General features: G+C 36.6%; 2 protein-coding genes and 3 pseudogenes across 5 annotated transcripts; 2 read left to right on the forward strand and 3 right to left on the reverse strand.

The window, feature by feature from the left end:
• Nucleotides 1-1444: 1444 nt before the first annotated feature.
• Nucleotides 1445-10911, reverse strand: LOC104778982 (F-box protein At3g57590 pseudogene; annotated as a pseudogene).
• On the forward strand, nucleotides 4174-6244 carry LOC147946887 (uncharacterized). 3 transcript variants are annotated; one of them, XM_087504111.1, is made up of 6 exons: nucleotides 4174-4567; nucleotides 4687-5218; nucleotides 5305-5424; nucleotides 5495-5870; nucleotides 5954-6080; nucleotides 6165-6244. In XM_087504111.1, exons 1-6 carry the CDS (start codon nucleotides 4189-4191, stop codon nucleotides 6242-6244), a joined length of 1614 nt encoding a protein of 537 aa, XP_087360237.1. In that variant the 5' UTR covers nucleotides 4174-4188. The 3 variants fall into 3 exon arrangements, with proteins under 3 accessions (XP_087360237.1, XP_087360234.1, XP_087360236.1); XM_087504108.1 differs by having other exon boundaries at nucleotides 5954-6244; XM_087504110.1 differs by having other exon boundaries at nucleotides 5305-5404; nucleotides 5481-5870; nucleotides 5954-6244.
• A 367-nt stretch (nucleotides 10912-11278) lies between the features above and the next one.
• LOC104778983 (uncharacterized) lies at nucleotides 11279-12652 on the forward strand. The gene is made up of 3 exons (XM_019240218.2): nucleotides 11279-11382; nucleotides 11658-11926; nucleotides 12073-12652. Exons 2-3 carry the CDS (start codon nucleotides 11674-11676, stop codon nucleotides 12351-12353), a joined length of 534 nt encoding a protein of 177 aa, XP_019095763.2. The 5' UTR covers nucleotides 11279-11382; nucleotides 11658-11673; the 3' UTR covers nucleotides 12354-12652.
• A 1190-nt stretch (nucleotides 12653-13842) lies between these two features.
• On the reverse strand, nucleotides 13843-15363 carry LOC104778984 (putative F-box protein At1g30930 pseudogene; annotated as a pseudogene). Its single transcript, XR_015592314.1, has one exon. The product of XR_015592314.1 is annotated as a putative F-box protein At1g30930 pseudogene (transcript).
• A 3789-nt stretch (nucleotides 15364-19152) lies between these two features.
• On the reverse strand, nucleotides 19153-20593 carry LOC104778985 (F-box only protein 12 pseudogene; annotated as a pseudogene).
• Between the last annotated feature and the right edge of the window lie 1404 nt (nucleotides 20594-21997).

Here is a 21997-nt window from a genome sequence, read left to right on the forward strand (position 1 = left end):
AAGCTTCTGGGTCATGAGTCAATATGGTTCGACCGGGGTCAACCGGGGTCAACCGGGTTCAATTGATTTTGATGATATTTTTATAAATAATAGGTATGGATATGTCTTCTATTTTTTCCAATGATTACAACTATGATATAATTGGATATACCAAATAAAATACTTCAATAATCATAATATTTTTAAAAAACCTTAAAAAGTAATAAATTCAAAGTGTAACAAACTCAAAATATAACCAGTAATAGTAAAATATTTTAGAAATTCAAATCTAAAAGCAATAAGAGAATAAGAGTGTTAACTAGAAACCCTACTATTGCTAATTTGCTAAGAAGAAAACTAGAAAAGGAAATTAATTAAATTAATTGCACCCATTTTTACAAAAAAAAAGTAGAACCCAGTTTTATCCGGTTTAATGGTTCACTGGTTTTTCGTTTTTTGGCGGGTTAATATGATTTTTTTTACCGGTTCAGTTTTCTTTGGGTTTTGATATTAACCCAACCAGATATGTTGCTGGTTCGCGGGTTAACGTGGTTCGACCGCCGGTCCGGTCCGGTTTTAAAAACATTGCTTTTTATTCGATTTTCTCATCGGGTATTAGAAAAAGATTTCATATAGTCATGTAAGGAACATGATCAAGCAAAATATTCTATTATTTTCTACAATGCTCCCAAAAAAAAAAACCTTTTCACACAAATACTGCTTTTGTAACATCAAGCAATCTATTTTGAATCCCTTGATGATTTCCTTTCATTTTAGACCTATTATCAAAACTTTGACCTCTCACATTATCAACAATAAGATTTAGAGATTTTAACGTACCAATTTTTGTTTTTTTTAAAAGACATAATCGAGATACTAGCAGGCATATTTGCCACGGTGTGTTTTTTTGTGTGTGGGATAATTAGTAATCTAGTGTTCACCACTCGTGACAAAATAAGATCTCAAGATGAACGGATGGGATATAACATTCTTCTGGCACATTCTCAACATCAACATGCTTCAGACTCTTGGGTTGCTTCAGCAAAGACCACATGGCTCTGGAAAAGCATATTGGAAGAACCAGATATATATAACCAGCCAAACTATGACCACCCCATCATGTCAATTCTCTCATCCGAAGATCGATTGCTAACAATAAAATGGCGAAGAATAAAGTTTTAAAGTCATGAATAAACAATTTGATGATGAAGTTTGTCATCTTTTGTGCGTTTATTTGAATATAAGCGGTTTTCATTGTTGTGTGATTTGTTGGGGGAAATGTAGGAAAAGCTAAGTTGTGTTTGGGGTTTGGTTGCTTAGGATTCCTATGGGAACGAAACTGGTTGATTGTGAACGATAAAGGAAGAGGATTGACTCAAAAGAGTGGAGCCAAATCTTGCTTTGATTGAAGTAGATATAATATGGAAACTTAAATCAAAAACAGTCGAAAAAGGTTATATACGATTCAGCTCTCCTCATGCCTCTCTAACTCTTTTTCTTCTTCATCATCTTCATATCCGTCTTGATATCCCTCTCGATATCTCTCTTCATATCCATATTGACCATATCCGTCTTCATCTCCAAATTCATATCCCTCTACATATCCGTCTTCATCTCCAAATTCATATCCCTCTACATATCCGTCTTCATATCCATATTTATATCCCTCTACATATCCGTCTTCATATCCGTACTGATATTCACATTCATATCCATATTCATATCCCTCTTCATATCCGTCTTCATATCTATATTCATCATATCCATATTCATATCTCTCTTCATATCCGTCTTCATCCTCATCCTCATCCTCATCCTCATCCCCTTTGTAAGGCTGGAATTGAGTTTTAACACTTATATCCTCTACATGGTCTACAAAGGCGTAAACTTTACAGTCAGTTTCAAATGCTTCTCCGTCAGCTCCAACACCTTTGATTTCTACACGTTGGAGAGTGTTCCTTTCCGGATTAAAGTAGAAAACATACACTACAAGAAAACAAGATCATAACTGACGGCACTTCTGACGGGCAACTATCTGTCGGTAATTACCGACGATATACTGACCGATTTCTGACGCCATAAAAGTTTGTCAGCTTTCCGTCAGAAATTTACCAACAAACATTATCCGTCAGTAATCTGTCAACATTTCTGACGGATTACCGACCAGATACTACCGTCAGTATTTTCCGTCGGAATTTTATCGGTAAATCAACATTTCCGACGGATTACCGACCAGATACTACCGTCAGTATTTTCCGTCGGAATTTCGTCGGTAAATATATCCGTTGTTGTTGTTGTTTGTATATTATTCAATTACCAACAGATTTCCGACGGGTATTAATTTACAGCCATCGGAAATCCGTCCATAAACGTATCCATTATTATATCCATTTAAATAAATATCCGTCGGATATTCGTCGGTAAATATATCCGTTAATGTAGCTGTTGAAAATTTCAAAAATTACTGACGGATTACTGACAGAGTACGGACGGATACAAAATTTACTTTCTCTATAAAACGAACCACTCCTTCTCATACTCTCACTCATTTTTTTAGAAAAAACAAAAAATGTCTTCTTCTTCTTATTTTCGATCTTGGATGGACGGACCGATGCTCGATCCAGAATCAAATTTATTGAATGATGAGTATGCTCGTGGTGTAGGCGAGTTTATGGAGTTGGCATGTCAACAACCGATCGTTCTTCAAACCCGTAAGTTGAAATGTCCATGTTCGATTTGCCGGAATTCTCACAATATTAGGATTGATTTAGTATGGGGTCATCTTTATTCGAGTGGTTTTATGCCGGGTTACAAAATTTGGTTTCTCCATGGTGAAAGACCAGAGTATACTAGTTCTAGCGAACCATATATTGTTGATAGCGTAGAGGAACCTAGAACAGAAGTAGATTATGGTGTGGGTACTGTTGAGATGGTGAATGATGCATATAGGGAAAATATGCAATCGATGGGTCAAAATGTTGATAGGTTAGAGGAACCTAATGCAGAGGCATGCAAGTTTTTTTCTATGTTGGACGCAGCTAAGCAGCCGTTATATGAAGGTTGTAGGGAAGGTCATTCGGCTTTATCATCTGCAAGCAGATTGATGACCATAAAGACGGACTACAATTTGGCTGAGGAATGTGTGGATGCGATAACAGATTTTATGAAAGACATTTTGCCTGAAGATAATCATTTTCCAGGTACATATTACGAGATTCAGAAATTGGTCGCCGGTCTTGGTTTGTCGTATCAAATGATAGATGTATGCGAAGATAATTGCATGATCTATTGGAGAGAAGACGAAGATAGGACAAGGTGTCGATTTTGTCAAAAACCAAGATATCAGGAAACAAGCGGTAGGGTTCCAGTTCCATATAAGCGGATGTGGTATTTACCGATCACAGAAAGGCTGAAGCGATTATATCAATCTGAGCGTACGGCTGGTCCAATAAGATGGCACACAGAACATAGATCAAACGGAGAGATTACGCATCCTTCAGATGCAAAAGCATGGAGGCATTTCTAATCTGTGTATCCAGATTTTGCGTATGAGCCAAGAAACGTGTACCTAGGATTATCTATAGATGGTTTCAACCCATTTGGAAAGCATGGAAGGCAATATTAGTTGTGGCCAGTAATCGTAACACCTTATAACTTACCGCCATCTTTGTGCATGTCTCGAGAGTTTCTTTTCCTTTCGATTTTGGTTCCCGGTCCAGATCATCCGAAGAGATCTCTTGATGTGTTTCTGCAACCGTTGATATATGAGCTGAAAATGTTATGGGATCATGGTGCTACAGCATATGACGTTTTAACCAAGCAGAATTTCCAGATGTGTGCAGCACTTATGTGGACGATTAGTGACTTTCCAGCTTATGGGATGCTATCTGGATGGTCAACTCATGGAAGGTTAGCGTGTCCGTACTGTCAAGATAATACAGATGCGTCCCAGTTGAGGCACGGACGTAAAACGAGTTGGTTTGATTGTCATAGAATAAGCAAGTGGTTGATGCACCACCTCCTGAAGTCGACGGAAATATTTTACTGGAACAGTTAAGAGATTTTGGAGCAGTGAGGACTACAAATTGTGGTGGTAATGGACATGTTGTTGTTTACGGTGCTGGCATCAATCACAATTGGTATAAACATAGCATTTTTTGGGTGTTGCCTTATTGGAAAGATCTTTTGTTGAAACATAATCTAGATGTCATGCACGTCGAGAATAACGTCTTCGACAACCTCATGAACACTGTTCTAAATGTCCCGGGAAAGACAAAAGATAATTTTAAATCTAGATTAGATTTGCCAGATATTTGTGATCGCGATCCGCTTCATGTACTAGAAAATGGGAGATGTCCAGTCCCGGCATTTCGGTTAGACACGCGCAAGAAGGAAGCGTTCTTCCACTGGATTACCCACGATATTAAATTTTCTGACGGATACACATCTAATTTACGTAATTGTGTTGATATGGCTGAAAGAAAGTTTACTCGAATGAAGAGCCATGATTGTCATGTTGTGATCCAGCGACTTCTTCCATTTGCATTTGAGCATCTTTTACCAAGTAATGTCCACCAAGCAATTGCAAGTACATTTCTAAATATCGCCATTGTTTAAAGAATTATTTACATATTTATTTATATATACAACAAAGAATTAATTCATAGAGGTTTTACAGTATTAATCCGATCTTCTTTTTACTTACAGGGGTAGGTGCATTTTTTCGGGATTTATGCTCTAAAACACTTACAGTTGACGGTATTCGTAACTTGGAAGAAAACATACCAATGATCCTATGCAATCTCGAGAAGATATTCCCCCCATCTTTTTTTGATGTTATGGAGCATCTCCCAATACACCTTCCGCGAGAAGCTAAACTTGGTGGTCCTGTTCAGTACCGGTGGATGTATCCTTTTGAGCGGTATATGTTTTATCTGAAGAAGAAGGTCAAAAATTTAAGCAAAGTTGGAGGCTCTATTGTGGCACAAAGTATAAACGAAGAAGCCTCAAATTTTGCCAAATTTTACTTTCCTGCCCAAGTTCGTACAAAAAGACGACGTCCTACTTGTCATGATGATGGAGGCGAAGTGGCTAGTTATTCGGTATACGTACCTAACTTGTTTACACAAGTAGGAAAACTCAGCGGGACAAGAAAGAATCGCCAACTGTCGCAGCAAGAGTATACGCACTTACATATGTATATTCTCACAAATTGTGAGGATATTATGGAATATGAGAGGTACATTTTAAAATTAATATGAATTAAAACTTAAATTTATAATTTCATATCTTCTAAAATTCGGTTTTTTTTTGGTTTTGTAATAGGATTTACATGGCGTTAATACGCTCTTACTACCCGATATATACCGAGGAGCAGCTTGATGAGCATAAGCAAAGGGATTTTGCGCCTTGGTTGAAACATTATGTAAGTGTTTTACTAGCTTGGTTTAATAAAAATTTAATATTAAATATCATTAATTTTTTTAAACATATTTTTTAAGGTTAATGATGAAAGCGAAAAAGGACAAACATTTCCAACATGGTTAGTAGAATTAGTAAACGGTCCCAACTATAGTGCAACGTCTTGTCCGGGGTATTGCACGAGGGGATATGCATTTCGGATTCACGAGGAAGGAAGTAGGCGGAGAACAACCGATACGGGTATATCATCTCATACAAGTGATGTTGTGTACTATGGTGTCCTTAGAGAGATTTTAGAAGTACGCTATCTGGAGATGTTAAACTTGAGATGCGTTGTTTTCCTTTGTGATTGGTATGATCCTTACATCGATCGTGGTGTCAGAGTTGACCAATTTGGTGTTACATCCGTTAACATAAGACGTAGGTTGGTGAAATATGATCCGTTCATCCTGGCGTCACAAGCAGACCAAGTAAGGATTACATTATCGGTTTATTGAATAATTATTTAAAGAATTTATTTATGTAATTAGTAAAATAACTTTATTTGTAACAGGTTTGCTACATTCGCTACCCTCGCGTTTCTAATACTCCAGATCGTTGGGTAACAATTACACAAATAAACCCAAGAGGGAGAATATACGGAGTTTCCGATCATGATCCTTTGCAACCTAGCGGAGTTGGCTACATGGCCCCAGTTGAGCATTCTTTTGATGTTGACCTCGTGATTGACTTCTCCCAATTCACTGATGACAGAGTCGACTTAGAGTCAGAGGATGAAATTGGAGAATTTGACGGAGATGATTCAGACTCAGTTTCTTCTGATTACTCTTCTGATTCAGAATAGTTTGTTTTTATTAAACTTATTGTATCTTTAAAGTAGATATTTAATTTTCAATTTTAATTCCAGTTTATTATTTTATTTCCAAAATTTAGTAAAAAAAATAATATCTCTTACAAATAAGTATATAAATTTTGATACTTTTAAATATCTCTTATAAAAAATTAAATATCTGTTATAAATAAAAAAATACCTCTTATAAAAATAAATAAATAAAATAATTAAATATCTCTTATAAATAAAGAAATAAATTTAAATACTTTCAAACATATTCTATAAATAAAATATCTCTTACAAATAAATAAAAGAATAAAATAACTCTTATAAATAAACAATACCCTTCGGAAAATGCGTCGGAAACTAGTAAACTGTCGGTAATCCGTCGGTATTTTCCGACAACTTTCTGACGGAAATAAAATTTTCATCATTTTTTTTATTTTTTGTCCGTTTTTTTGATTCTGTCGGTAAATCGTCGGTAATAACCGACAGATATTGACGGTTTACTGACGGACTAGTGTAAAACCTCTAATTTTGGCTCTGTAACGCACTTATTTTATAAGAAACGTATAGAGATGGATGTTTTAATGGCTTAATAATCTTCTTTTAAACAAAAATCTTCAAAATTTGTTTTTGAAAAAATAAGTTAAGTTGTTTGGCTAAAGTAGTTGTAATGTGGTATTACAAGTTATGGTTCAAGTATTTGTTACTTATCATTGAATTTTTTTTTCTATAACTTAATCATATAGATGCTTATTTTGAACATTACTTACATGGTCAATCTAAACACATAATATATGCATATTTGTGAAGAGAAATTATGAAATAAAGAGGTTTAACCTCTAAGCCGTCAGAAATCCATCGGTAATAGTTGGAGATACTGACGGATTACCGACGGTTAGCGAAATTTTAAAATAAACCGTCGGAAATTCGTCGGAAATAGTTTGGAATTACTGACAGATTTCCGACGGATCCCATAATTTTCCCCGGGAATGAAATAAAATGAAATTTTCATTACCGCGGGCAATTAAATATTTCAGTCTAAACCGACGGGTTTACTGTCGGTTTTCCATCGGTAATATCGATAATAACAAAGTAGTTTTATCTTCTTCTCCCCCGAGTGTTTTATTTTATCTCAGAAAAAAAAAACATCGAACTCTCTCCATTCCCCCGCGTCTTCTTCGGCGTTTGTCTCCCTCCGAACCGGCGAAACTCCGGTGATTGTCTCCCTCCAAACCGGCGAAACTCCGGCGATTGTCTCCCTCTGATCCGGCGACTTCTTATGGCGTAAGTTCTCTCTTTTCTAATGAATTTCTTAGGTTTGTTAGATTTCTTGGGAATATGGTAAAGTTATTAGATTTGATTAATTGGCTATGTTTGGGTGTTATTGATTTGAGGATTTGAATTGTTAATTGGATAGCATTAATTAAATTTTGATGATTTAGTAAATGGTGGAATATAAATTGTTAATTGGGTTTGATGAATTGAATTTTGTTATTGATTGATTTTTGTTAATTTAATTATGCTTGAAGATTATTTCTAAATTTTGTTGTTTTTTTGTTGAAGGAACTATGGTTCTTATGTTGCAAACACTTCTATGAACCAAGCTAATGGAGAAGCTAGTGCTTCACAATCACTTAGTAGCGCCGTCCCAGATTCTCAAGGTTCAGAAAATGTTCCAGTGGAGATGAGTGTTGAAGAATTCGTTTCTCAACCTGACCGATCACTTATCCCCCGCTTAGATCCGTATGGTGCTCCAGGGACAACATGGTTTTGTGATTCTCATAATGGCATCACAAAATCCATTTTGCATATGATGTACGGAATCCTCAAAACACCATATGCAAAGTTTTCAGTGATGCCTACAAAAGAACAAGACATTTGGTTTCGGCAATTTGCGGTAAAGTTTTCAACTTTAACAACTTAATTTTATAACATTGTTTTATATATTTTTTGCTAATGCATTTTCTTTATATTTTTAGCAAGATTTCAATTGGAAACCAGATGTCACTAGCCAAGTTCGAACAGCTTTTAAGAAATATGCCGCACTGCGATATTCTAAACAATTGCATGAGTGGAAGCAATTGTGGAAGAGAGGAAAGGTGCCAAAAAATGTGAACGAGGATCTTTTTAAAGGTTTCATTCAATATTGGGGGGAACCAACTACAGAAGCAACATCCTCCCAACATTCTCAGAATAAAAGAAGCGAACGTGGGGGGTTGGGTATGGCTACCCACAACAATGGTCCAATAAGTGCCCATACTCGACAAAAGCAACTTGTAAATTTTAAGATTTTCTATAATTATTTTCTTTATCATTAATTAGACAATCTTTACATAATTTAAATGTTTCTTTTAGACTGCTAGGGATGGTGTGGTACCAGACTATGTTACTTTGATGGAGGATATGCACACCAACAAAAAGACCGGCCAATTACAAGATGGTAGAGCTAAGCTGCTTGTTGAGAGTTCGAGGAAGCGGGAGGAGGAGATGCTACAATCTCTTGATGGATCGGAGTCTACGGTTGAATTTAGAAAAGAGAAATTAAACGAAATTTTTTTCGAGGTAACATTTATTTTTAAAATTTTTGTTTTACTTTTGTTTTGTTTTAAAATATTTATATAATTTTTAAATGCATGTGTAGGAAACTATTAAAACCAAGGGACGGTTTTTAGACTAGGAAATCTCTCCGAAAGAAGTTCGGTTTCTCGTTCATCGGGGTTCTCATTTGCTCCCACCCAAGAGTTCCAACAAGCTATGCAAGAGAAGGGTGCTCGGATTGCAACTTTGGAAAAGGATATGGAAGAACAAAAAGCGGAAATGGAAGAACAAAAAGCAGAGAACAAAAGAAGGGACGAGGAGTACAAGATGAGGGACATGGAGCTAGCAGCCTTCATGAGTGAGATGCGGGCAAGACATTCCACTTCTTAGGTTTTCTTGAATCTTTGCTTTCTTTTTGGAACAATTATTTGTTTTCGGTTATTAGAATATTTTTCACTTAAAACATATTTTCTCTCAAACTTTTAACTTTCTGAATTTAAATATATAAGCATTTCAGTTTTAATGAATATTTTCATAATAAAATCTGTATAATAATGCTATTTATAATATATATATATATATATATATATATATATTTCCGTCGGAAATCTGTCATAAATGACGGAGTTTCTCGAAAACAAACCGTCGGAATTCTGTCGGAAACGACGGACTTTCTCGAAAATAAACCGTCGGTAATCTGTCGGAAACGACGGACTTTCTCAAAATTCCGTCGTTAAGTCGTCGGTTTTTCCGTCGGTTCGACGGATATTTTCCGATATTGTTCTGTCTGTAATTTCGTCGGAAATATATTTCTGACGGATGTGTGACAGCAAATTACCGACGGGATTACCGACAAACACGTCTTCGACGACTGTCCGACAGGCTGTTACTGACGGATTTACCGACAGTTTACCATTAATATTACTGTTGGTAATCTGTCGGTAAATGCTTGTCGGAATTCCGTCGGTAATTACTGACGGATTTCTGACAGATTTATTTTTCCGACAATCTAGAACCGACGGACGCCATCTGTCAGTAATTTGTCGATAATAGATGTTTCCGACGGCTTACTGACAGTTATGCTCGTCAGTTTTAAGCTGTTTTCTTGTAGTGATAAAAAGGTTTTGATGTAAACTTCTCCCCCAAAACAATTTCACATCTAGCAGTCATCCCAACGACAAAAACATTGTGGAGACCAACTTCATGCATAGGCAAAGTATAGACATATTTGGACCATTCCTTTTTCTCGACATCCTCTAAAACCAACATACTCAACACAATGGCATAAGTTCATCATACGAAATATCAATCCCACCTAATTTGCCCTTGTAGTTGATCAATCTAGTAGCACTCTGTTCTTTAAAACATTCCACCTCAATAAGCTTAAATTCCTCAGACTTAATATCAAAGCAAACTATCAAATTAGAAAATTCACTACCGTCTGCGTCAGCCAAGTAGTACAACACCCCATTGATGCATATCCCATCACACGTAAATTTATAGTATGTGGGACAATGGTTATTTCCCCTCCACCTCAGTTTTCCGGTTTTTAATGTCAGAATTTTATGTTTGTCTCTTTGATCTCCAAAAGATGGATAAGCTTCGCCCACTACCTTGAATTGATTGTCAATCGGATCAAACCCAAAAAAGCTTGTCGAGTGTCTGTAGCTGCATAGATAAGGCAAGGTAACAAACTGGCCCTTGATAAGGTTACATATCACACCCATGGGAAACCTATTCACACACACAGCTGGATCCTCTGAGATCACAAATTCATTTACATATATCAAACCAGAGGCATAGCTACATATCTCGTAGCGACTCAATATCTTTCCACGGAGCTTCATATGATAATCGGCAGTGACAACAAGAGACGTTTCATATGGATTCTGAGGCTGAGGCGCCGAGAAGAAGAGCAGGTCACCGTTGGATCGTTGGAGGATTAATAAGAGACGTGGACGAGCCGACGACCTGGTGAAGAACAACTCGGTGAAGTCTTGACGGCTAAGTATGGATTCCCACTGCTTCGACACGCAACGAAACCTCCCTACTGACTTTGCTGGCAGTCTCGATAGTATCTCGGGAATGAGATCAATTGGGATGTAAACTGGATACTCTCCTCCAGTATTCATCATCGTTTTATTTGCTGAAACATTTCATCGCAAAGACTCTAATATGTATTTATAGGTTTTAGACATTTAGGGTTTCGCCGTTTAGGTCTAAATAAATTATCAAAAAAGTAAATTGGTTTTCTTCTTGGTCCGGAAATCTCTGTTTTGATTGGTAGATTTTGTTTTTTTCGATTAAACAAATGTTGCATCGGTTTGGAGAGGAAAACGAGATCGGTTTGGTTCGTTTGAGACAGGTAGACAAGGTTAAGAAAAATACAATAAGCTGTTTTTTTTTTATTAGCGTTAAAAGTTGAAACCCTATTATGAAATGGGTCTAAGTAGGGCCGCGCGGGCTGGGCTTGACTTCACCCACAACAAGCCACCGGAACATGTGGCGGTGCGAAAATTCACGTTGCATTAAGAAGAATACATACTACTACCCTAAGAAAACCCTTCAAAAGAAAAACCTAAATCCCAGTCTGTTACGGTGAAAAGGTATAATCTCGTCCCTCTGATATCTACATGATTCTGTTGAATTGATCAGTCTCGTATGTATCTTATTTCAAATATTATATATCAAAACTGTTGCCCGAAGATTGTTAGTATGTTAGCCCCATCTTCTACGCTTCTCTCTCTCTCCCTCTCGTTTTCGATTTGATTGGAGATGTTACCATAAGATTTCTGTCATAGATTACAAACCTAGCTGCAATTTCGTTTCCCAATTTTAAATTTATTCACCTTTAATTGTTTTTTTTTTATGTTCATCAAAGCCTTCAATAATACGCTATGGTGAAAAACAAAGCGGCGAAGCCTCACTACGAGAAGGCTAAAACGTCCGTTTGCTGGGATATTGATAATTGTCCAATCCCCAAGGGTTGTAAAGCTGAGGGGGTCGCTCAGAAAATAATCTCGGCCCTCCATAAGCTGAACTACCGTGGTCAAGTCTCCATATTTGCCTTTGGCAACATGAATCACATCCCTCCTTTTGTCAAGCAAGCTCTCTCTTCCACTGGAATCACTCTTGAACACGTCAACTTTGGTTAATCTTCTATCTCTTACATGTATAGTAGAATTTAGACATTGATGTTCAGATTCAGATGGCTGTTTTTTTTATAATTTTTTCTTTTGGTTTTACAAAGAATTCGACATGATCTAACCATGCGAGCTTTTGTTTCACCTCTTTAGGTCCTGAAAGAGGAGAAGTTAGGAAGCGTCTTTATGACGATGTGATGTTTTGGGGGTTTGATAATCCACCTCCGGCTAATATAATGTTCATCTGTCGTGACGAAGAAACGCGCTCTCATAACCAAGAGATGGAGAGGGGATATAACATTCTTCTGGCACATCCTCAAAATGCTTCAGAGTCTTTGGTTGCTTCAGCAAAGACCACATGGCTCTGGAAAAGCCTATTGGAAGAACCTGATGTATCATGTATAACCAGCCAAACTTTGACCCCATCATGTTAACTCATCGAAGGTTCCTAACATGTTATCATTTTTTTTTTTTTTTTTTGAATAATGTGGAACTGAAATACTAACGTGGAATGATTGAATTAGTATGATGGTTTTTATTTGTCAATTTTTTTTTATTGATTGAAGAACTAGAATATTGAAGAGATCTGTCCTATCCTATAATTGTTTTATTCATATATGTTCTCTCGTGTGTGAATGGTTTGTAATGCTACCTTCATGGGCGGAGAAATTAAAACATTTCCAGTTCTAACCATATACGAATGAGTTTGAGTAATTTATATATTCACATATCACTGGTTTAGATGTTTTGTTAAATGTTCAAATGTTTTAGTAAGAAGACATTACTCTTATATCAAATTCGATTTCTTTCTTTCGGTTTTGCTTTTACACAGTCTCGTGCTATTTCCAAAGTTCGCTTGATACCCTGAAGAAGCTTCTCAAGGAGCTACATAACGTGTAACACAGCCAGTTATGGCTAACACTTGTTGTTTGTTTTTTCTTGTCTTCAGATGCAGAGTCAAATAAAATTCAATATGCTTATACTAATACTTGTTAACCTAGTAATGATTCAGATTCGTAATAAAACTATCACTGAGAGTTGAAACAAACCCAAAGGTTTTTTTTTTTTTTTTTTTTTTTTTTAGAGTTGAAACAAACATTTCTATGGATATTTATGGAGTTGAAGCCATAGATATAGATTCCAACTCCTTCACATCCTCGTATCATTCTTGTCAATGTTTTTGTCACTGTGCCATTAACCTTTTTGCCTGCGTTTTCAGTGGTTAGAACTCCTGCTATGGTTTACAAACTTTGTTGAGGGAGCCTTGTCGACTTGTTCGTTTTGAGATCAATAGTGATGGAATCTGATGAGTATTGTCCTCTCATCATGATCATCGTTGTATTTGCTTAATTATCGGACGGAGATAATACAAATTTAAAGTTCGATCGCCCTAATTAGATCTCATTCATGGTGGGCGCTAACCTAGGCTCAAGATGCATGGGCTTTAACCATTTAAAGTCTATGTACATAAGATTTTATTTCGTAGTAGTGACTAGTGACTATGTACATAAAGTCCTCAATGGTTGCTGGAAGTTTTGCATTTCATAGATGTAACATCGACGAAAACTATCATCACAATTCTATTTTTCTTTCTTGCGGTTCTACTCTAAATATCCCCATAACGTTATCCAGGGTTCTCTTGATTCCCGGATGAATTAAATTCTCAAGGATCGTGCCCATTTAGACCCAAGTATGAAGTATGTTCAAAGGAAATGTAAACCAGTTCACCTAAGACTTCTGACAGAAAAATCCTTATAGAAAATATGCCAATCACTTTCTATGGTGTAGATAAAAACTATGCTCTCATTGCAAGGTATATCAAACGCTTAGCCTATTTCAAAACTCCATGAGTCTTGTCTTTTATTTGTCCACGATTAATCAAGAAAAAATATCGGATCAGACATATTTAGAGCCAAAGAGGAAACCACAGGAAAAGGTATTGTAAATCATAACAACAAATGAATAATCAGACTATTGATTAGGCGTTTTGATATATCTTATGTCCATATGTGACAATTTTAGCTATAAGCCAGTCGAATGATAGTACTAAACAAGACGTAAAAAAAACAAAAAATATAAACTAAATAAAACAAAAATATATATAGCTAAGCCAGCATAACGATAGAGAAGGTTAGCTGATAATCCGTACATGTTCTGCTCCTTGTTCTTCACGGATTGAGAAGACTTGGAGAGGTCGCGAGATTTACGCCGACGTCGTCGTGGTTTTGGCCTCTTGGGAACGAAATTTTGGACTAGTTTTAAAAGGCGTGGCTTGAGTTGCATTGCATTGTTAACGCTAAGATCTTCTACATAGTCTACAAAGGCGTAAACTTTGGAATAACGATTGGCCGGAACACCTTGGATTTCAACACTCTGGAGAGTGTTCCTTTCCGGATTGAAGTAGACGACATAAAATGGATTATCTGCATATTTCATTGACAAAACAATATCACCGGTAGCAGTCATCCCAGAAACAGAAAGATCCCCTTTATGTATAGCAACATTACTCTCATCCCACAAAGTGTAGGCATATTTCGACCATTCCTGTTTATCAACATCCCCTAGAACCCACATACTCAACTCAACAAGATAAGGAGCAAAATTCTCCTCAATGTTAATCCCACCTAATTTCCCCTTATAGTTTATCAATCCATCAAAACAGCATTCTAAGCCTATGTACTTGAATTTCTCATACCTAACATCAAAGCAAACTATCACATCATCATAATAACCTTGATCACCTTGATCAACTTGAGCTGAGTAATACAAAACCCCATGGATGCAAATATTTTTCCCACAAGGCAGATGTTTAAAAGGACACTGGATCGTCCTCCACCTCAGTTCCTCAGTTCCCAGTGTTAAGATATAATGAATAACACTTGAATAAGAAACACTAATGACCAATACCTTAAATTCCTTGTAAAGAGGATCAAACCCTAAATAGCTATGCCTTGAAATATCTCCAAGTTTAGGTAAGATAACATACTTTCCTGTGAGAGGGTTACACATCACACGCTTTGCATCTTCATCTTCCCTTGGGATATGAAAATTACGAAAATAGATAAATCCAGAGGCATAGCTACAATCGATATCGCTTAAGCCTTTAGAGAAGTTGGTATGAAAATCAGTGGCGGCTACTACAAGAGAAGACTTCTCATATGGATTCTGAGGCTGAGGCGTTGAGTAAAAGCTCCAATCAAGGCGTTGGCTGACCACAAATAAGACACGTGGACGAGCCGAGGACTTGGTTAGAAACAACTCGGTGAAATCATGACGGTACAGTATGAACGCCCATAGCTTCGACACGCAACGACACCTACCGATTGATTTTGTAGACAATCTCGAGAATATCTCGATAATGAGATCATCTGGAATGGAATCAAAAGTTTTTCTCTTAACCATGGTCGGACGCAGAAACATATTTTGACAATACAAGTCGCACAGACTCACTCTATAGATTGTTTAGGATTATTATAAAAAGTTCGACCTAATTAGATGATGTTTATTTATCTAATTAGGAGGCGGTGGTGGACTTGAACCTATTCAGGATCGGCATTAACCTAAGGCCCAAGATGCATTGACTTTTTACCATCCAATTTTTTATTTACTTTTTACTTTTATTTTTGTGTTGATCGAAAAATATTTTGATGGCAAAACAAGGTTTTGCAAATTCAGCAGTCATATGGTGAAAACTGAAAACAAGTGAAGTTGGTAAAACCCTTGATTTGAACAACTAGGTTCACTCCAAAATTCAGAAAAAAACCAACAAAAACCCTTGATAGGGTCCAACAAATTCAGTTTACCTAGGGTCAAAAGAATATAGAGACGGGACTGAAAACAACTATCCTCTCATATTTGTGTTCATATAGTAAAATTGGTGATGTTTAAACAACATTGTGTTCATATAGTAAAATGTAAATGTGTCCATACAAAGAGGAGCATATAGGCTTCGTTTAGCATCAAGAAGAGTGGTTTAATGTTCTGATCTGGAGTGTGAAAAGTAACAGAACAGAGAGAAAAGTATCTTCATGATGATTAAATCCAAACTCTTCCTCGGCTTTACTGACAAGAGTTTGAAACAAAGGCTGGTTCAAGTAAGAGATTGGCACAGTGCAGCTTTCCTTGTTACATATGTTACTGCCCGCTTGAGCTAATTTTTTCCATGTGAGATTATTTTCTAGTTGATTGCGCTAAAAAAATTCAAAGCAAACAACAATACAATAGAGAGGTCTTAAAAAACTTATAAAAACAAGCTAAGAAAAAATTGTTAGTGGTAATTGAGTTCGGTCATATGCTACATGAATAGGTGTATGTTAAAAGTTGCGTTGTTTCCGTTACTAATCGAACGGTTACGACCGTAGCACTCTATATAATTGTGTGTAATGTTGTAATGCAAAGTTGTCGAGAATAATTGAGAAGTTTTCCACTTTTTCATTCTCTGTTTTTTCTCTACCATGCTCTGTATTTGAAGCAATGGCTTCTGGTATAATACAAGAGCAAAACTTCAACAAAAATAGGGGTAAAACCCACACAAAACCTGTAATGAGAAGTCACACTCACGACTAAAGTAGCTTAGATTATTAAACATGAATTATCAGATTAGCCAACAAAAATAATCAATACATGTCCTCATTCTGCAGGATGTCGGCTGCTTATTCTTCTTCACTGATGGAGTAGCTGTGGTTGTGGACCTTTTCCTATTGATATCTAGGCATTGGTATACTGAGCTTTACCTGAGTTGCTTTGCATCGTTAACGTTAAGATCCTCTACATAGCGAAAACTCTACTACCCTCCTCCAAACCTTGGATTTCAACACTTTGGAGGGTTTTTGTTTCGGGGTTGAAGTAGAAAACATAAAACGGTCTAGATGTACACTTCTCAGAAGAAAAAAAAAAACAATTTCACATGTTGCAGTCACTCCAACGATGAAATCATAGTAGGGTAGACATATTTTGACCATTCAGTTTTGTCTACATCCTCTAGAACTCACATACACAACTCAAGGTTAAACCTTCTACGAGGGTCACAAAACGTCTGATTCTGATAAGCCTCATCAGGTGTACATAAAAAGAAATGATAAGAAAGGAACATGTGCGAGTAAATAGCTCATCTTCTTCAGTGCTTATATACTTGTAAAGGAAGAAAAAAAGGTTTTATGTTGTTTTGTTGTGAAACAGAGTCTTATGTGACTTTGAGGAGACGGTTATGATCTAGCTGTGTCTAGAGGCCGATCTTGGTATCAATTGTAACAGTTTATTCAGTTTAAACAGATTCACACCTAAATTACCCTTATAGTTTCTCAAAATCAATATATTAATGTCATATGTACTTGAAAGGAAATTTACATCATTAAATTTGAATTTCTGAGACCTAACATCAAAGCAAACAATCACATCCTCACACTTTTCATCACCACCATCGGAAGTTTGAACAATTTTGACAGCAAAGTGATACAAAACCCCATTGATGCAATTATATTCCCTTAGCTTGAGAAGAAGGATAATGGGTAAAGGGACAATGGATCTTCCTTCATCCCATTTTTTCAGTTCCTACTGGAACTTCATGACGATCAGAACACCATGGATAGGCAATGAACAATGCCTTGAATTGCTTGTCAATCTCGGATCATACCCTAAAAAAGTATTGTACCTCATCAAGAAAGGTAAGATGGCGTACTCTCGGGTGATAAGGTTACATAAGACAGGCACTGCATCCTCATCCTCTTTCTTTGAAATCCGCATACTAGAAAAATAGATCAAACCAGTGGTAACGCAAGAAAACATCAGTTCCGATAATTAATGAGATCAGTTGGGATGGAATCTGAATCTCCTCTTTCCATGATCACTGTGTTGTATTTGGTTATCTGATGGAGAGAGAGAGTACAAAACATCCCATAGGGCAAACATCAGTTCGGTTGCGGTTTAAAGTCATATAAACCAATCAGTAACCTTTGTTATTCTGTTTTGCTCGGTTCGTTTAGTTCAGACTGAGTAAAACAGATCGATTTGACCTAAACGTACCATTACGTGGCTTCCAAGTTCCAAACTTGTTGTGGTTTCACGAAACTGTGGCGTTCTTTTATTTTCTAGGTACATTTGATGTGGTAGTCAATTTGTATGTATCACTTCTTGGTAAAGAGTGGAATTAGCTTAGAGGATACAGTTGTGAAGAATGACGATGGTGGTCCTGCTATGGACGTCATGCTACGGCCTACGTTGTAGACTTGTAGTTGTTCTCTGTTAAGAAACAGAGTAGATAAGAATAAGTTGGTATTTTTGATTAGTGATGATTTGCATGCGGTCTCTCTCACAATGATGTAAGAGTCTTGGAATATGTTCTCTCAAGATAGTGAATCGTTTGGAATCTTATAACCAAGTTTTGTTATAAATATTCGTGGGCATTACGTTTTCTGTTTGTTTCGTTCATCTTTAGTTCCGAGAGTTCAAGATTACAATAGTTGGAGAAGCAAGAATGTTCTATGATATTGTTGTAGCTCCAAGTTATACTGCTAATTAAGGTCTTAAGTCCTGAAAGAAAAATCAAAAATCTTGAGCTAGGCGATTTTATGAAAACACAATGTCGATAAAACATTCACTTGCTTCAGATTTCCAAGTAAACGTGTAACAAAATTAGGGCATGTAAGTCAAAACCAGAAGAAATGAAAAAAAGTCAAGACAAAATTGTAAGGTAAGCCAAACAGAGTGATATGCCTAGGTGGCTAACGCTTTTTGTAATATTGTATTTTTCACTTGTCATAAGAGAGATTCCCCTGTGTTTTAGTCGTAGACTTTGTATCAGATGCAGAGTTAAATAAAATTCAATATGCTTAAACTTACACGTTCTAACCAAATAATGATTCAGATTAATAAAAGTTCACATAAGAATTAAATTTTTGGAGAGTTGAAACAAACATTTCTATGATTCTATTTGACGGATTGCCGCATTAGCTGAGGACACTATCACCTTTTATGGTTATCAAAAGCTTGTCCTATTTCAAACTCCATGAATATTGTCTTTTGTTTAATTCTTTAGAATCAGCTTTTTGATTTGTCCTTACACAATTAATCAAGAAAATATTTCGGATCAGACAGATTTAGAGCCAAAGGGGAAACCACAGGGAAATATATTGTAAATCATAACAAATGAATAATCGTCAGACTATTGATTAGGCGTTATTGATCTTATGTGTCCATATGTGACAAATTTAACTCAAAGCCAGCAGAATGATAGAGCTAAACAAAACGAAAAAACAAACAATACAAAACAACAAATAAAATAGCTAAGCCAGCAGAGCGTAAGAGCAGGTTAGCTGATAATTCGTACTTGTTAGGCTCCTTGCTCTTCACAGATTGAAAAGACTTGGAGAGGTCAGCAGATGTATGCCTACGTCGTTCTGGTTCTGGCCTTTTGGGAACTATATTTTCGCCTTCTAGTTGTAAAGGGCTTGACTTGAGTTGCATTGCATCATTAACAATAAGACCCTCTACATAGTCTGCACACTTAATATTTTCGCCTACTAGTTGCATCATTAACACTAAGATTCTCTACATAGTCTACAAAGACATAAACTCTTGAATCACAGTTAGCTCCTCCAACACCTTGGATTTCAACACTCTGGAGAGTGTTCCTTTCGGGATTGAAGTAGAAAACATAAAATGGATTAGACGTAGAATTCGTCGACAAAACAATTTCACCAGAAGCAGTCACCCCAACAGCGGATAGATTAAGTGTGTAGACATAGTTGACCTTGACAACTTCATTCTGAGCCGAAAAAGAGTAGACATAGTTGGACCATTCAGGCTTCTCGACATCCTCTAGAACCCTCATACTCAACTTAACGGGAAATCCACCATCATTTGCATAATCCAAATAAATCCCACATAATTTCCCCTTATAGTTTATCATCCCATCGAAACGGCGATTCAGGTCAAGGAGCTTGAATGCCTCAGACCTAACATCAAAGCAAACTATCACATGAGAACTTCTTCCACCATCATAATCAACATGAGCTGAGTAATACAAAACACCATCGATGCAAATCCTTTCCCAAAAAGGCTCATGTGTAAAAGGACATTTGATCTTCCTCCACCTCAATTCCCCAGTTCCTAGTGTCAAGATATAATGATCTGCACCACTAGAAGCTATATATTCAGGATTAGTCATGAACAATACCTTGAATTCCTTGTCAATCGGATCAAACCCTAAATAGCTATATGAAACACCTCTAAGTTCAGGTAAAATCACATACTGTCCTGTGAGAGGGTTACATATCACACGCTTTACATCTTTATCTTCCCTTGGGATGCGCATATTATGGAAATAGATCAAGCCAGAGGCATAGCTACAATTGTATTCGCTTATGCCTTTAGAGAACTTGGAATGAAACTCGGTGGCGGCTACTACGGGAGAAGACGACTTCTCATATGAATTCTGAGGCTGAGGCTGAAGAGTTGAGTAAAAGCTCCACTCACCTTCTTTTTTTACTCCAATTAAGAGACGTGGACGAGTTAACTCGGTGAAATCCTCATGGTGAAATCCTGACCTGATGAGAGCCGAGGACTTCCACCGCTTCGACACGCAGCGGCACCTAGCAATTGTTTTTGTAGACAATCTCGAGAATATCTCGAGAATGAGCTCATCTGGAATGGAATCAAAAGTTTTTCCACTAACCATGATCGACCAGGAGATACGTATAGTTTTGGATTAGTTTTTTTTTTTAATGTTCGACCTAATTAGATGATTTTTATTTATCTAATTAGGAGGCGGTGGTGCACTTGAACTTATTCGGAGATTGGCACTAACCTAATTAAGGCCCAACAGTAGTGCCTCTTGCTGATAGCGCTGGTTACGTGATCTACAAGACTATTTCACCTATAAAATACAACTTTAATAACTTACTGTTTACAGAGAGAGAATACAAACACAACCTGTACATTTTACTCATCTTCTAAAAAACACAGAGCATCAAATTTTGAGATGTAGATGTGCTCTGTTCTGGTAGGCGTATGTATAGATGTTGCAACTTATGTTGTCTAACTTGTCTTTATAACATTAACCCTAAGATTCTCGACATGCATGGTCTACAAAGTAGTAAACTGTATGATCATTAAGTGAGGAGTGAGGACTGTTGCAAAATTTAGGCCGGAAAAAGTAAGAGACTGGCACAAATTAGATATTAAAAACAGCTCTTATTTCCGGTATCAGTCTAGTAATTTTGTAAAAACAATGTCAAAGGAAACAAGAATACTATAAAGTACTTTCAAACAATAACATTAGAAGAAGAAAAAAGAGTCTAAAGAAAACACAATGTAGATAAAACAGTAATTTGCTTTTTGAAAACACAATGTAGATAAATTACGTGTAACAGTAACATAATTAGGGAGTGATATGGGTTAAGTGGCTAACGCTTTTTGTATTGTCGTCAGTTTACCATCAGAGAGATTCCTCTGGTTTGGTCGTAGACTCTGTTTCAGATGCAGAAGTTAAATAAATTTCAACAGGCTTATACTAACACTTTTTAACCTTTCAAATTCATATAAAAATGTAAAAAATTTGAGAGTTAAACAAACATTTCTATCGATAATTATGGAGTTAAATTACAAGCTGACATTGAAGTTGGAGCCATAGATTTAGATTCCAACTTTAACTCCTTCACATTCTCAAATCATTCTTGTCACTGTGCCATTAACCTTTTGGCTGCGTTTTCAGTGGTTAGAGCTCCTGGTATGGTTTACAAACCTCGTTGCGAAGCCTTGTCGACTTGTTCGTTTTGATTCAGGTTTTATATACGTTTTGCCTGTCTTATAGCTTTGACTCTATTTTAAATGATTGTCACTGTGCTGAAGAGCTCACATCTTTGCTGTTATGTCATTATGTGGCAGCCTCTGAGACTAAGACCTGTGGAATATGGATCCAAATTATGCTCCAGATCACTTTGTGAAGTTCTCAGTCATATTCAATTGCTTTCCTTCGGTTCTGCTCTTAATAGTCCCATAACGTGATCTAGGGTTCTTTGAATAAAGTTGTCAGGAATCCTGTACCAATTTAGACCCAAGCATGTCCAAAGCAGGCAAGTCC

Source organism: Camelina sativa, chromosome 3, assembly GCF_030686135.1.
Source record: "Camelina sativa cultivar CO46 ecotype springtype chromosome 3, ASM3068613v1".
Lineage (NCBI taxonomy): Eukaryota > Viridiplantae > Streptophyta > Magnoliopsida > Brassicales > Brassicaceae > Camelina > Camelina sativa.